At 60.4% G+C, this 14,396-nt stretch overlaps 3 protein-coding genes across 5 annotated transcripts in view; 1 reads left to right on the top strand and 2 right to left on the bottom strand.

Moving 5' to 3' along the window:
- Positions 1-666, bottom strand: part of SLC4A2 (solute carrier family 4 member 2) — a 15,268-nt gene extending 14,602 nt beyond the window's left edge. Inside the window, exon 1 of the mRNA XM_021692995.1 lies at positions 517-666. The gene's annotated coding sequence lies outside the window, so the exon portion shown is untranslated. The remainder of the gene's footprint in view (positions 1-516) is intronic.
- A 1,749-nt stretch (positions 667-2,415) lies between these two features.
- CDK5 (cyclin dependent kinase 5) lies at positions 2,416-6,670 on the top strand. Of its 2 annotated transcripts, XM_021693045.1 has the most exons (12): positions 2,416-2,543; positions 3,195-3,283; positions 3,376-3,443; positions 3,602-3,662; positions 3,760-3,816; positions 4,528-4,623; positions 4,779-4,853; positions 5,021-5,117; positions 5,294-5,363; positions 6,029-6,089; positions 6,192-6,272; positions 6,393-6,670. In XM_021693045.1, the coding sequence occupies exons 1-12, from the start codon at positions 2,507-2,509 to the stop codon at positions 6,477-6,479; spliced, it is 879 nt and encodes a 292-aa protein (XP_021548720.1). In that variant the 5' UTR covers positions 2,416-2,506; the 3' UTR covers positions 6,480-6,670. The 2 variants fall into 2 exon arrangements, with proteins under 2 accessions (XP_021548720.1, XP_044776188.1); XM_044920253.1 differs by lacking the exon at positions 4,528-4,623 and having other exon boundaries at positions 2,443-2,543.
- A 1,181-nt stretch (positions 6,671-7,851) lies between these two features.
- ASIC3 (acid sensing ion channel subunit 3) lies at positions 7,852-11,568 on the bottom strand. Of its 2 annotated transcripts, XM_021693043.1 has the most exons (11): positions 11,035-11,568; positions 10,139-10,289; positions 9,803-9,930; positions 9,453-9,654; positions 9,301-9,357; positions 9,063-9,210; positions 8,687-8,778; positions 8,497-8,576; positions 8,333-8,404; positions 8,094-8,152; positions 7,884-7,962 (listed from the first exon to the last, which is right to left on the bottom strand). In XM_021693043.1, the coding sequence occupies exons 1-11, from the start codon at positions 11,566-11,568 to the stop codon at positions 7,884-7,886; spliced, it is 1,602 nt and encodes a 533-aa protein (XP_021548718.1). The 2 variants fall into 2 exon arrangements, with proteins under 2 accessions (XP_021548719.1, XP_021548718.1); XM_021693044.1 differs by lacking the exon at positions 8,094-8,152 and having other exon boundaries at positions 7,852-7,962.
- Between the last annotated feature and the right edge of the window lie 2,828 nt (positions 11,569-14,396).

Raw genomic sequence — 14,396 nt, 5'->3', positions numbered from 1 at the left:
AACTCTCCGGACTCGTCTTTCTCATCCCCACCCAGTTGCTCCCTCTTCTGCCTGACCCCTTGTCCTGACCTGACCCGCCACCCCCTCCCTTCCCTGCTCCACCTCCCAACCCGGAGGTCCGGCGCAGCGGCCCGGGGCCACCCCCAGCCTAGGCACCCCGAACGGGCCTTAAGAATAGAGTAGGGGGTCGTAGGGGAGGGGTGTCGCCTGGAGCTCGCCCAGGAATTGGGAAGGCCGGCGGCGCCTCCCAGAGACTACCCCCTCCTGGTGGCAGGGGGCGCGGCACCCTCACTTTAGGTAACTCTAATAAGCGGACCCCGGATCCCGCTCCCGACTAGCAGTCCGCGCGCCTCCGCATCCTTCTCCCCAAGATCTCGCTTCCCCGCGCCCCAGTCTCCGCCCCTTCCTCCACTTCCACTCCCTCCCTGCTCCGAGTCCCGAGTTCCCCCCTTTCCTTCCCCCTCCCTTCCTCCCTCCACGGCCCTGGCCCTCCTCCGCCGCCACCTCGCCGCTTACCCGCTTGCTCTGGACTTCGTGCCCCGGAGGTCTCGGGGTCTCTCCCCCTTCTCCGGCGCTCCCGACGCGCGCTCCCGACGACTCCCTAGTGCCCACCTCGGGGCGCACCCCCGCCGCTCCCAACTTCTCCCAACTCAACTTTCCCCCGCGCCGCGGGCAGGCCAGCCCCCTACGTGCGCGCCCCCCGGCGCACCGTGCGCGGCCCCGCCGCAGCGGGTGGGGAGGCGGGGAGCGGGGCCTGAGACCCGGGGACGGAGGCGCGCTTCCAGGCACCGCCCGGCACCGGGAGCTCGGCGCCCCAGCGGCCACACCTCTGTCCGGCTCAGTCCCGTGAGGCAGCCGCCCGGGCTTCCCCGCATGGGACTTGGGCACCCCGGGGACGCCGTCTCTTGGCCGCATTAGGTACCTCTGGTGGAAAGGAGCCCGCCTCACGCTGGGGATCCCAGACAGGAAAACGGAGACGCAAAGATGATCAGGAAATTCGGGGCGGAGGAACTTGAAACACAAATGCATCGGGGTCAAGATTCTCCCCCTACCCCCCACTCCCCAGTAATCCCCAGTGCCTCCAAGACAGGCCCTGTCTTTGCTTGGGGGGCGGGAGGGCGGTGGCGATAGGGGAGATGGCTCCTGGAGGTTGGATTCCCATTACCCTGAGCTGACCTAGACTTTCCGAAACGGGGAACTTCTGCCTCAGTGATTCCCTGCGGCGACCTCCTACCTCGAACCCTATTATAATCAACACCTGCCACTGAAGATTTCTGTATTTCTGGGTTTTCTCAACTAAATTATAAATTCTTCCAAATAAATAGTATACTTTTTTCTTTTTTTAATATGCCACTACGTGAAATACAGCATTGTGTATGCAGAGAACGTTCTGATATAAACAAGTTAATTAACAAATGTTTATCACCAACTATGGTTCTGGTGCTGAGGAGCGCTGTTTCGGGCCGTTTTTGTCCAGTTCACAGCCCTCAAGAATGCAATCATGAGACAATTAGAGAGGAGCGCAAGAAAATCTATAATCAACTCTTTAAGGGATGAGGTCAAGGCTGCTCCAAGTGTAGCATCTGTCTGTGCTTCTGTCTGTTGAGGGCGGTAGTCAACCTGCCAGCCCTCGGCCACACCCTGGCTGACTCCGGTGGGCCCGGGTTCTCCAGACTGGTATGGAGGGACTCCCAGTGTTCTAGCCACGTTGCCTCGGGACGTCACAGTGTTGCGAGCAGCTGGAGTCGGATGGGCTCCGAGACGACAAACGGGTCTCAAAGGTTAGAGAGGGGTCTCGGGCGTACGTTAAATCCAGGGGCACACCTGCCTCTCTTCCCAGCCCTGTGGTTCAGCTGGTCCCGGTGAAGTCGTCATCAAGGTATGGCTCGGAGCCATTTCCCAATCAATCCTGAGGTCTCCAGATGGCCTGGGGAGAGGTGGGAATCCGTACTGCGGTTGTCAGGAGGTCGTTGGAACCTCAACACCATCAGCCGGGTCAGAGCGCACCCATCCGGGCCCGGGATGCAGGCCGCCAAACCCCAAACCCCAGAGAGCGCCCACCCCCACCCTACTGCTTTCTGGAATGTTTAGTCCCAGAGAGGCCCTTTTCAAAAGAAGGTTGTGATCACAGAAAGGAATAACCAGAGCAGGGCACACTGGGAGCCGTGGCGTTACGGCGCTGAGGCCCGGAAAGCGGACACGCGATGCTTCCTGGGACTTGAAGTCCAAGGTTTTCCTCCGCGGTCGAACCAGAGTCCCGGGAGGCGAGTGCGGCAGAGAGCCTTGGCGCAGCCTGCTGGGAGTTGTAGTCTTCTTGTTCTCTAATGCCCCGCACATTGCTGGGAAATCTGGTCATCCTTGGTACTACATGCCCCAGAAGCCCATGCGCAGTCAGGGGGGGCGGGGAGGGGCGGGGAGGGGCGGAGGCTGGGGTGCCGCCTCCTCTGCAACGCCGGGGCCGGAGTCTTAGAACCCAGGGCCCGTAGGGGTCCCCGCGGCTGCCGCGATGCAGAAATACGAGAAACTCGAGAAGATTGGGGAAGGTAATGGGACTACGAGATGTTCCCGCAAGATCTTCCTCTACAGACCCTTCAGCATTCCTGCAGTCCTGGCTCCTCTCCCGTCAGCAATACCCACAGGCTCCGACCTCAGCACTGGCTGCAGCCTTGGCCCCGAGCTCAACACTCCTTGCAGACACCTATCCTTCCCGTTAGCATTTCCCGCAGACGCCCCTTCCCAGCCTTAGCACTTCCTGGAGACCTACTTGCCGACCTTAGCACTTCCTGCATCTCCTGCCCCTAGCCTCAGCACCACTTGCAGAGCCTCACCCACCCCACAGCCTCAGTTGTCGATGCAGACCTCCGACCTCATTTCTGCCGGCCCTCACTCTTCTCCCAGGCCTGCTCCCTATTTCCAGACCCTCCGGAAAGCACCGCCTTCCTTACAGATCCCCTTACCCCGGCAGCTGCAGCCTCTCCCTGCTGCAGACACCCTTGAGCCATCTGCAGGCACCTTCTCTGCCCCATCCTCCCTCAGAGCTCCTCCATGCTGAGCCTTCACCCTGAATCTCTCCCCTTACTCCTCCAGGCTTCACAAATAACACACTCCCACGCTGCCTGCTCGCCGGACAGGGACTTCCTGGGGTGGGAAGGGTGTCCCATCTTTTACCCTCACTCCTGACCTTCTTCCTCTAGGCACCTACGGAACAGTATTCAAGGCCAAAAACCGGGAGACCCATGAGATCGTGGCTCTGAAACGGGTGAGGCTGGATGACGATGATGAGGTAGGACTGGGACATTGGGGCCAGGGAGGGGGTTGAGGGCCCAGGTTGGGTGGGATGTGACTGTTGCCCGCCCGGCCCCCTCCCATGTGTAGGGAGTGCCGAGTTCAGCCCTTCGGGAAATCTGCCTACTCAAAGAGCTGAAGCACAAGAACATCGTCAGGTGTGTAGATGGGCAGGGTCCTCCTTGCCTGTGCGGTCAGTTGGAGGGGGGGGCTTCAGAGATGGGCTGGGCTGATACTGGGATCAGGGTTGGGCTGATATAGGGACATGAGGCCGAAATTTGCAGCCCTGCCTGACTGAGTCCTTCCTCCTCCCTAGGCTTCATGATGTCCTGCATAGCGACAAGAAGCTGACTTTGGTTTTTGAGTTCTGTGACCAGGTGAAAGGGGGACTTGGGGGACAGTAGCCTTGGGAGGGCATAGGGGCCCACACTGAGGTTAAACTCTGTCCCGTTTCCCACCCCCATCCCTTTTTAGGACCTTAAGAAGTATTTCGACAGCTGTAATGGTGACCTGGATCCTGAAATTGTGAAGGTGAGGGGCTGGTATCCCAGAGACTCAATGAAGCGGGGTGGGAGTCAGTCTTCAGTCTCTGCACTCTCTGAGCACCAAGTTCAGGCCCTGAGCGGGGACACGCTGGAATGTCAGGGAATGAAAAAACCCTGTTCCTGCCCTCCAGGAGCCTCCCTCTTCGCAAGCATCTTCACATGGTCTCTTTGATCTGACAGTGACACTCTGATATCAGTGATGTGATTTGCACTTGAGATATGAAAAATGAGATTCAAAGAGATACGTTCATTCATTCATTCATTCATTCATCCAACAAATACCTATTGGATGCTTTGCTGTGTGCCAGGCACTGTTTTAGGCCCAAGACCAAGTGCCTTGTGCCAGGTTCCAGGGGAAGCAGTGCTGATTAATGATATAGCACAGTATATATATTGATGGCTCCGAGGTGTGTGCTTACATGAGGCCAGGTAGGGGAGAGATCAGTGGGAAGGTAAGAAGGCCCACTAGGCTGTAAGTTCCAGAAAGATTCTGACCGGGGCCCCCGTGCATTGTTCACTTATTTATACCTAGCACAGTACAAAGCAGGTCCTCCATAGCGAATGAATGATGTTGTTGAAAGCTGGGTGGGGTTTTGAGGCAAAGCAGAGGGTGAAGAGGGGAGTGTGGCCCACCGCAGGGGGCAGCTTCCCATCCAGAAGGTCTGATGCCCTCCCCTACTCCTCCCTCCCCCCACAGTCATTCCTCTTCCAGCTGCTGAAAGGCCTGGGATTCTGTCACAGTCGCAACGTGCTGCACAGGGACCTGAAGCCCCAGAACCTCCTAATAAACAGGGTACCTCCTGGGGAGAAGGTGGGAGACGGGGGAGGCTCAAGTCACAGGCTGGCTGGCACAAGTGATGAGGGGAGCTGGGCTGGGAGGTGGAGGCAGGGGGCCTGCCCTGAGACTGTTGAAAACCCCTCTCCGTGTCCCTTCCCATCTCCCCTCAGAATGGGGAGCTGAAATTGGCTGATTTTGGCTTGGCTCGAGCCTTTGGGATCCCTGTTCGCTGTTACTCAGCCGAGGTGAGCTGGGGGTGTGGTGGGGTGTGGGATATGGGGCGGAGGGAGAGGGTCCCCTCCCAGCATCTTTCCTCTCCTACTCCTACTCAAAACATTATTTCCCCTCCTGACTGAGCTCCTCCTCCCCAGTCCTCTAACTGGGGGGTTGCTGTGGGTGGGGTCTTCTCCAGGTGGTCACGCTGTGGTACCGCCCACCGGATGTCCTCTTCGGGGCCAAGTTGTACTCCACATCCATTGACATGTGGTCAGCCGGCTGCATATTCGCAGGTGACGAGCTGGGGGTCTGCAGAGACACTTTCTCTCCCATTCAAGTGGACACATAGAGACTGGAGTGTCTCCTCTGGGGAAGGCCCTTGGGGATGGGGATGGAAAGCACAGAGGGTGCGATGGGAACGGGGGGTTCTTCACGTGCCCCCTCCTCTCACACCCTGCTCCTCTCCCAGAGCTGGCCAATGCCGGGCGGCCTCTTTTCCCTGGCAATGATGTCGATGACCAGTTGAAGAGGATCTTCCGATATCCTTCGACATTTCCCTTCCCCTCGAGCTCTCTGAAGGGGAGTATGGGGGGTGGGGGCACCTGACTGGCTCTGTCGGTAGAGCATGTGACTCGATCTCAAGGGTCGTGAGTTTGAGCCCCACGTTGGGTCTAGAGTTTACTTTAAAAAAAAAAAAAAAGCCCGTGGAGCTCCAGAGTGCAAGAAGCGAGGGTGATGATGGGCTGGGCCAGGATAGGGCATGGCTTTGGGCGAGGGGATGGAGGGCAGAGGGTGGTGGACACCCCGATGTTCTCAGGCCTGATGGAGGCTGCCACTTGGAGAGCGTACGACCTGTAGACAAGGAGGGTTCCCTGGGGGAAGAAGCCAGGAGCATACTCCTCCAGCTGAGAAGTGAATCCCTGGGACAAAGGAGCCAAAATCAGCAGCAGGATTATTTGTGGGCATAGGAGAGGGCTGACTGGGTCATCAGGAGCAGACATCAGGGTTGAAGTCAGAGTCGCGGACATGTGTAAAGTGCCTGGCGCACCGGGGACACCATGGATGTGCTGGGCCCGACCTCTGTCGTGAGCTGTGGGATCAAGTGAGGGGTCTGGGGATGGGCATGAGGAACCCCCACCCCCAGGAGGGGAAGAGCCCCTTACCTGCCCCTTTCCACCTGAGTGATCCTTGACCCCATGGACACGCTTCTGGGGACACCAACTGAGGAGCAGTGGCCTGCCATGACCAAGCTGCCAGACTATAAGGTGTGATGGGGAATGTGGGGGTGGGGGGGTCCTTTTGACTTCACAGCTCTAGCAGCTCCAAGCCCCCATACCTCTGGTCTGACTCTCCCTGCCCTCCCACAGCCCTACCCGATGTACCCGGCCACAACGTCCCTGGTGAATGTCGTACCCAAGCTCAATGCCACGGGGAGGGACCTGCTACAGGTAACCGAGGGCAGGGGTAGAGGGTGGGGTCCAGACACTTGTCAGGGGGGCTGAGGGAGCATGGGGCTCCAGGTGGTCAACCCAGCCTGAACCCGCCATGCCTTTCTTCCGTGCCTTCAGAACCTCCTGAAGTGTAACCCCGTCCAGCGCATCTCAGCAGAAGAGGCCCTGCAGCACCCCTACTTCTCCGACTTCTGCCCCCCATAGGTGCCAGCACCTTGGCCAGGCTGGGGCCTGGCTGATTTAAGCCCCCTCCTGGGAGGGGAGGAAAAGCAGGGGATGCACGGGGTGCTGAGCCCTGGCTGTGCTGGGCCTGGCCGGGGTGGAGGTGCCCTGGCCATGTTCTTCACTCCCTCCATGGAGTTTATTTAATTTCATAAATTGGCTCCTTTCCCACAGTCTGGCTGATGTGGTGGTAGAGTGGTTCTGAGAGGGGGCGGGCTGGGGCCGGGGTCTCTGCTCTGCCTTACCGCCCTCTACGGCCTTGCTTCCAGCTCAGACCCAGCCCAGCTCTCCAGTCCTTGCTCCACTACCCGAAGTGGGTGCTGGAGGCTCTGACCCTCACCCCGATGGCTGGGCTCGGGGGCAGCACCACCCCTACCCCCGTGTCTATGCTGGCACCTACCCCCCTTCCTCCCTCTGCCCAGGAGCACCAGTCCTGAGGGGTTCGGCAGCCAGTGTCAGAGTAAGGATGGGCTCCCACCAGAATGGGGAAAAGAGGACCAGGCCTTTGCATGGTTCTCCCTATCTCACATGTACATCATCCCTAGCCCTTCCTTTTTCATCGTCCCCCCCCATCCCCAGGCCTGCAGGCTGGGGCCAGGAAAGACCCAGAGAGGTGTGAGATTAGGAACCCCCTTTCCCCTGCCCCTAGTTTCCCAATATTTGGGATACAGAGAAAGAGCAGGGACAGTGGGCAGTAGTTGGGGCCGGGATATATTCTTACTGGCAGGAGTGGGAAGGGAGGGCCCCCCGCCACCATCTCGAGCTGGGCCCTTCTGCTCTCTGGGGAGGTTGGGGAAACAGCCGTTCCCATGGAGACAGGTGGTGTGCTGCCCCTTGGTCTCAAATACGAGAAAAGAGTCCTGAAAGTCTTCCCAGGCAGGACAGCAGCTTGCGTTCTTGGAAGTGGGTAGTTCCTCCTGCTCTGCCTCCTCTCCCTGCCTGCTCCCCTACTTCTTGCCAGGCTCTGGGGCAGAGCCTTCTTCCAGCTGTTCCCTTGTGGTACCCCAACCATAACTGTCCTCCTGCTGACTCCTCTCTGCCATGACACCTGGCTTTGGGCTCCATTCTCTCTGAGATGCAATTCTGATCAGCTCATTCACACTGAGCTGCAGATGACGGATACCCTCTTACTACTCTTTTTTCCCAGAGAGATTTGTGGTGGGTGACTGGGACCCACCTACATTTCAGACACTGCCCACTGGATGCTGGCTGGCAGAGGTCTTCTTCGGCCTGAGTAGGGCTGACCTTGGCCTGACCGGTCTGCCTGTAAGAGAACTAGCTGAGGCTGATGCACTAGAACTTTATTTGGGGTGAAGATGGCAGAGACACGAGCAGGCGAGGCATGTCCAGGATGTCAGGGTGCAACCCTGAAGACAGACGCCGGGCCTAGAGCCGTGTGACAAGGTAGCAGGTGCGGTGGGAGGCTGACAAAGTCTTGGTGACGGCACAGGGAGGGGTGGGAGGCCTGGGGGACCCAGACCACAGCGCTGGGACAGGAGGCCTCGTACCCACTGCCCTGCCACCCTGAACCTGAATGTCACCCTCTAGACGGGACCTGCCCCTCCTCCCTTGAAATAGGGGGCCATTTCTTGTTACCTGGGGCCCAGGCTGAGGTGGGGACCTGGGGTTCGGTGGCTGCCCAGCCCTTCCTGAAGCTGTGGGAGGGAAAGGGTCAGAGGTGGGGAGGAGTCCTCCCTCCCAGGACCAGCCAAGGTCACTGCATGCTCCTCCCCCACCAGTCTTTCCTCAGCTGGGTAGGGCTGGTGTTCTAGGCTTCAGGGGGAGGGCTGAGCATCCATGTTGGAGATGGCAAAGAAGGAAGAAGGGGTTGTTACCCGAATGGTGCTAGAATGCCTTTGGGAGTGCTTTCGGTTCCAGAAGTATCCCAGGACCCTGTCTCGGAACACCTGGGGGCAGGCAGTGGGGGGAAGTGGCCAGTGCACATCCTCCTCCTATGGCCTGATTCCTTTCCCCTCCCCCAGCTGGGGCTCAGGCCCACCTCACAGAGGTAGTCCAGGATCTCAAGGATGGTGAGCAGGCTGGCTCCAATGAACAGCCCCATCTGGCCTCCAATGTCACCTGCAGAGCCCAAGTTACCCATCAGCTCACAGCCACATGCCCTGCCCACACCTCCCCAGACTCCTGGGTGTCCTGTGTGGGCGCGCGTGCACACACACACACACACACACCAAGCAGTTCTGACACTTCATAGGCCTTCTTCTGCTCCACCGTCTCATAGTTGAGGGCCTCAAAGAAGATGTCCAGCACGAGCACATTGTCTCTGGAGGAAAAGAGGACAGGAAAGCTCGCTGGACCCCGGCTGGCTCCAGCTGCAGGCAGGAAACAGGTGCGCGATCCATCTCCCGTCTGTGACTCCTGAGAGTCCTGGGGCGGGCGTCATGGCCCCCGTTTGCAGGAGAGATGGTGTCAGAAGGTTCGCGCGCTTGCCCAGAGGCCCAGGAGCCCTGCGGTGATGTGCAGACTGGTGTCCCAGCCGGGTGTGCGCGCGAAGGCTCGCCCGCAGGAGGGTGCCCGCCCCGCCCCGCCCCCGCCGGCTCGGCTCACGCGATGTAGGCCTCGCTGCGGTTGTGTTTCCGGGCCAGGTAGCGGGCGGAGGCGCGGCTCGGGATCCGCACCATGGAGAGCTCCTTGGCGTAGCGCGTGCTGGCGCACGGGTTGGGGCAGGTGCACGCGTCCTTCCGCAGCATGGCGTCTAGGGGCCACAGTCGCCTGGGTCAGGGCCCCTTCGGGTCGCGGGCGGAGCCCAGTAGGGGCGGGGATGCGGGACAGGTTTGCGCCTTACCGAGCGCCGGATTGGCGCAGTCTTTGTACTGCTGAGGGCTGCACACTGGCGCGCCGCCTGGGGTGGTGGGGGAGGAGACAGCTTCAGGAAGGGCCCCCTAGGCTCCTTTGCCCCCACCCGGACCCCCTCCTCCGCCCCCATCAGCCCCTTACCAGGCATATGCATCATTCGGCAGCCGCACTTCCGAGCCACATAGCGCATCTCACAGGCTAGGCGACACCCCATTAGACTATAGGGAGGGTGGGGGCCTGGGCTGGGGCTGGGGGGATCCAGGGGACCCGAAGGTTCCGGCTCAAAGTCAGGGTCCACAGATGCGGAGCTGCAGTCGCCCCAGGGTGGTGGCAGGAAGCTCAGCTGTAGTTGGTTGGGTTAAGGAGGCACCCAGGTACAATGTGAACTGTAATTGTGTGGGCATGTGGAGGGATGGGGCCCCCAGGACAGTCTGAGGTGTTGTGGGCTGAAGGGGGGGTTGGGGGCCTTGGTGGGGTGGGGGTGGGGATACTTGCTGCTGCTGGCAGGACACAAAGGTCTGGTAGCCAGGCGATGCCCCAAAGCCCAGCTGGTCGATGGTGGGCGGCTCCTCCTGGCTGTGGATCTGCACTCGGATCCCCACCTCAAACAGGGTCTCCTCTGCAGGGGAAAGGGGGACCCTGAGGCCTGTGTCTCAGGACACCCCCTGCTGCAGCCCTCTCTCCCCAGGACTGCGACCAACCAACCCTACCCCCTTCTCACAGGAAAGGATATGCTTTGGGGTCCTTCCTAGTGCCTCCTCTCCTTCCCAGAGCCTTTTGTACCCCATCTGTGCCACCCTTCCAGCCTGACCTGTGTGCCCCCATACCCATGTCCCTCCACACGGGCAGATACTCATCCTGCTGCACATCCAGCATGATCTCCAGCCCGTTGCCCATGCCGCCCTTGGGAGTGGTGAGAAGCTCTGCCCCATCGGCGCCCGAGTTAAAGGTGTAGCACTGACCCATCCGGGTGAAGATCTACGGGTGAGCAGACAGGGGACAGACCTCACCAGGGTAAAGGAGCCCAGGCAGCCTTTTTACCCAGGCAAACATGAGAACGACGAGACCTCTCCTCTCCTGCCCTCCATTTGGTCTCTTTGACCACTGAACCCACATCTCAGTGCCCTCAGTCCGTCCCTCATACCGGCACATAGAGTCAGACCCTCATGGGCTCCCATCGCTCCAGCCCCTCCTCCCCTTCCCAGACCCCCCAGCCCCCAGCCCAGGGCACAGCCTATGGGACAAGTGTTTCTTTGGAGAATGGCAAGAAAGGAAGGGGGTCTCGGTTGCCGTCCTCCAGGACTAGCAGAACGTTGAAGAGGTAGAGGGAAAGCAAGCCGACTCCCCCAGGCAGAGGGCTCTTCTGCCCTAGAGCAGTCCCACTGGATTCCCCCGAACCCCCAGAAGCAGGGTCTCCACCGACCAGAACTTGAGCCCAGAGCCAGCCTGGGTGAGTGCCCTGTGCTGGGAATCACGACCTTGCGCACTGCGGTCCAGCTGAGTGACCGGGAGGGGACCCCAAGGAGCACAGTCTCCTGGGCTGAACAGAAAGGCCCCGGTGGGGTGGGAAGCCCGTGGCCTGGCTGGGAAGGGAAGGGTCCCTGGCATGGGTGTTAAGGTCCCCTGGCTTTGGAGGAGCCTGGGCTGGCATGACTGGGGGATGGCGGGTCCTGGACAGGGACGAGCCGGGTGCCCGGCGGCCCCGGGCCGGTGACCAGCTCACCACGGTGAAGTTCTCAGGCCCGCACGGCCAGCCTCGGTAGCGGCAGTCCAGCAGCATGTCCTCCAGGCTGTGCCCGGCCCTGGCGTACAGTCGAGCCATGTCAAAGGTGGGACTGGGCATGAAGCCGGGCGGCGCGGGGGGCTGGCCCAGGGCGCGCAGGAAGGCGGCATGCTCGGCGGGCTCCACGCCCAGCAGCGCGGGCCCGGCCCAGTGCAGGTCGTTGGGTGTGAGGCGGGAGCGGCGCAGCGGGTTGATGTTGCACAGGGTGACGGCGGGGAAGGTGAGCCGGTGGCTTTCGCGCTCGTCCAGGGCCGTCTCGTGGTGGAACTCCCCATAGTAGCGCACCCTCTCAGCCACTTGGTAGAGGAAGGTGGCCAGCGACAGGAGCACGGCGGTGGCCCACAGCCCTCGGCGAGGCGTCAGGCTCCCGGGGCCAAAGACGTGGCCCAGCCCATGCAGGGTGCAGCTGCTGGCGAACACGCGGATGTCCGAAGCTGGCCGCCGGGCCTCCTGCGGCCCGGGATGGGGCTGCATGGCTGAGGCCCAGGGTGGGGGACACTGAGAGGGCCGGGGAGCGGTGACCAGGCTCCAGGGGCTTGGAAGGAGGAAAGAGGGTCAGTCTGAGGACCGGGAAGGGCTGAGAGGATTCGGGTGGCCAGGTGGGGGTCACTGCGGGTGAGGCGCGGGGAGGAGAGGATGGGGAGAGGAGCCCAGCCCGAGAGGTGGGGTGGCACTGGGGCAGCAGGTTTGGCTCGACGGTCTCCAGGAACAAGCTGGGGCTCCGCTAGCTCAGCGCCGGCCTGGGGGCGCGGCCGGAGAGACCAGGTAGGGCGCAGCCGAGGTGGGAAGCAGGGGCCGCTATGCTGGAGGCTGCTCTGCTGAGCCGGAGCTGCCGCAGAGGATTGGGTTACAGCAGTGAGGGGGCCAGGGGCCCGCAGAGCAGTCTGGGGGGCAGGGAAGGTCCCTGGGGGCCCAGGCTGAGCCATTAGTGCAGTGTGTTGGGGGGGGCCGCGGCTGGGGAGACCAGAGGCGCCAGCAGGAAACCACAGCAATCCTGGGTAAGGCTTGAAGGGAGCCTGGAGAAAAGTTGGGGCTGGGGGCGCCTTAATGGCCCTTTGGGTTCCCGGCTGCAGCCCTTGCGGTTGGGTTGAGGGTCGGTTGCTGACCCTCGGCCCAGTCTCTCCCTCCTTTTGTCTCTCTTCCCTTCCCACTAACCTCACTCGGGATAATCTGTTCCTTTACAAAGAGAGGAGTTGGCTGTTGACCAAGCTGGAAAGCAGTGGGAAGTTCAGCATCGGCAGACTCCTGGCCATCCAGCAGGGCACGCTGGATGGCCAGGGCTCTGCATGTCCCCTGCCCGGGGGTGGTCTGTCTCCGGTGACCCTCTTCCCACCTCCCCATGCTGAGTGAGGCCCTCCTGTCTGAGAGGCTGGCCTCTGCCAAGGTGGTTGTGGCTCACCTGCTCCCCTCCCAGGGAACACAGGTGCCCTACACATCTTTTTTCACTTACAAACATGTTCTGCGTACCAGGCAATACCTAGGACCTGGAAAACTTCCCCATTTTTTCAATGGCTGTATTTGATTCCATTGTGTGGATGTACCAACATTCATCCAGTCACATCCCTGTGATGAACACGGGGGGTTTCCAGTCTTCCAGTGCAAACAATGGTGCTCTCAATACCATTGCACAGATGTAAATTCCCAGAAATAGAGCCACTGGGTCAAGAGGCAACTGTATGTGTAATTTGGTAGATACCACAAAATTCCCCTCTGTGGGAGCTTTGCCCTCCTATCAGTAACACGGCAGGCAGTGTACCTGTTCTGCAGCAGGTACTTTTTTTTTTTTTTTAAGATTTTATTTATTTATTTGAGAGAGAGAATGAGATAGAGTGCATGAGAGGGGGGAGGGTCAGAGAGAGAGGCAGACTCCCCGCTGAGCAGGGAGCCCGACGTGGGACTCGATCCCAGGATTCCAGGATCATGACCTGAGCCGAAGGCAGTCACTTAACCAACTGAGCCACCCAGGCGCCCCTGTGCTTTTCTTTCTTTCTCTTTCTTTCCTTTTTTTTTAAGCAGGCTCCACGACCAATGTGGGACTTGAACTCACAACCCTGAGATCAAGAGTTACACGCTCTACCTGCTGAGCCAGCCAGGGGCCCCTGCCAGGGGTGGGGGTGCTTTCCTAAAGGAAGAGATACAGTGTCCCTGACCCAGCCGGGGTGCCCTGGGCCTAGCGTGGCAATGCTGGCCTCAAGAGGGCGGAGGGGGCATCTGATTGAAGAACTGCAGATGATCCAGAGGGGATGATGGGCCGGGCGAGGGGAGGACTCCCAGCAGCTGGAGCAGACGCCTCCCAAAAGTAGAGTTGCAGTCTGCAAGGTCAGCACCAACTGGCCTGCAGCAGCCCGAGGGGGTCCTGCTGATCCAAGGCCCGGGGACGGAGGGCAGCAGCAGGAGGGCCAGAGGGCTGAGGGCTGCGGGGGGTCAGCCCAGACCCCCCACGTGGAGGATGGCTGGGGCCTGGGCCTCGTCGTTGTCCAGCCCTGCATTCGGTTGAATGCTCACCTGCCTCCGTGTACCTGGGAGTGGGGAGATGCTGCACTGTCGGCCTGAGAGAATGCGGGTTTATCTCCGTTAATTTATTTATTGAAGCTTATTTCTACTCCATCTCTTTCCACAAAGCCTGTGAGGTTGCCAGGTTCACGTTGGCGGGCTCTTGGCCGTGAGCGGAAGAAACACGGCTCGCCAGCTGACCACGATCACACCATGCTGCAATCACCCGTCCACCCGTCCGTCCTCCCAAGACTGCAGCTCCACGGGGGCAGGGACACCCTCCTCCCTGTCGCAGGCCAGGCGTGGTGGCACACAATAGGGGCTTAATGAACACGTTATCTTGGGAGGAGGAAGTAAATACGTTTATTGTACAGATGTGGCCGGCTTCTGAGGCCGTAGCATTGAGTTTGAAGTACTTTACCACAGATTATTCCATTTCTCATTTTTTAAAAGATTTATTAGGGAAAGAGAGGTCGTGCACGCGCGCACACATGAGTGGGAGGCGCAGGAGAGGGAGAGAATCTCAAGCAGACTCTGCACTGAGTGTGGAGCCCGACATGGGGCTCGATCCCAGGACCCCGAGATCAGGACCTGAGCCGAAACCCAGAGTCAGACACTCAGTCGACTGCGCCACCAGGCGCCCCGCTCTCAGGATGAAGTACTGCAGGCTTGTGACCCACGGGGAACAGTGGCAGGAGGCAAGGTCGAGGCTGAGGCTGCAGGGCAAGTGTGAGGCTGGCCGCAGAGCCTTCCAGCTCCAGGCTCCCACAGATCGCACTACTTCCCTAGCTGGGGGCGGGGGGGGGGGG

Source organism: Neomonachus schauinslandi, chromosome 12 (genome assembly GCF_002201575.2).
Source record: "Neomonachus schauinslandi chromosome 12, ASM220157v2, whole genome shotgun sequence".
In the NCBI taxonomy this organism is placed as follows: Eukaryota; Metazoa; Chordata; class Mammalia; order Carnivora; family Phocidae; genus Neomonachus; species Neomonachus schauinslandi.
The sequence above is the reverse complement of the archived record's forward strand: the minus strand, read 5'-3'. Positions and strand labels throughout refer to the sequence as shown.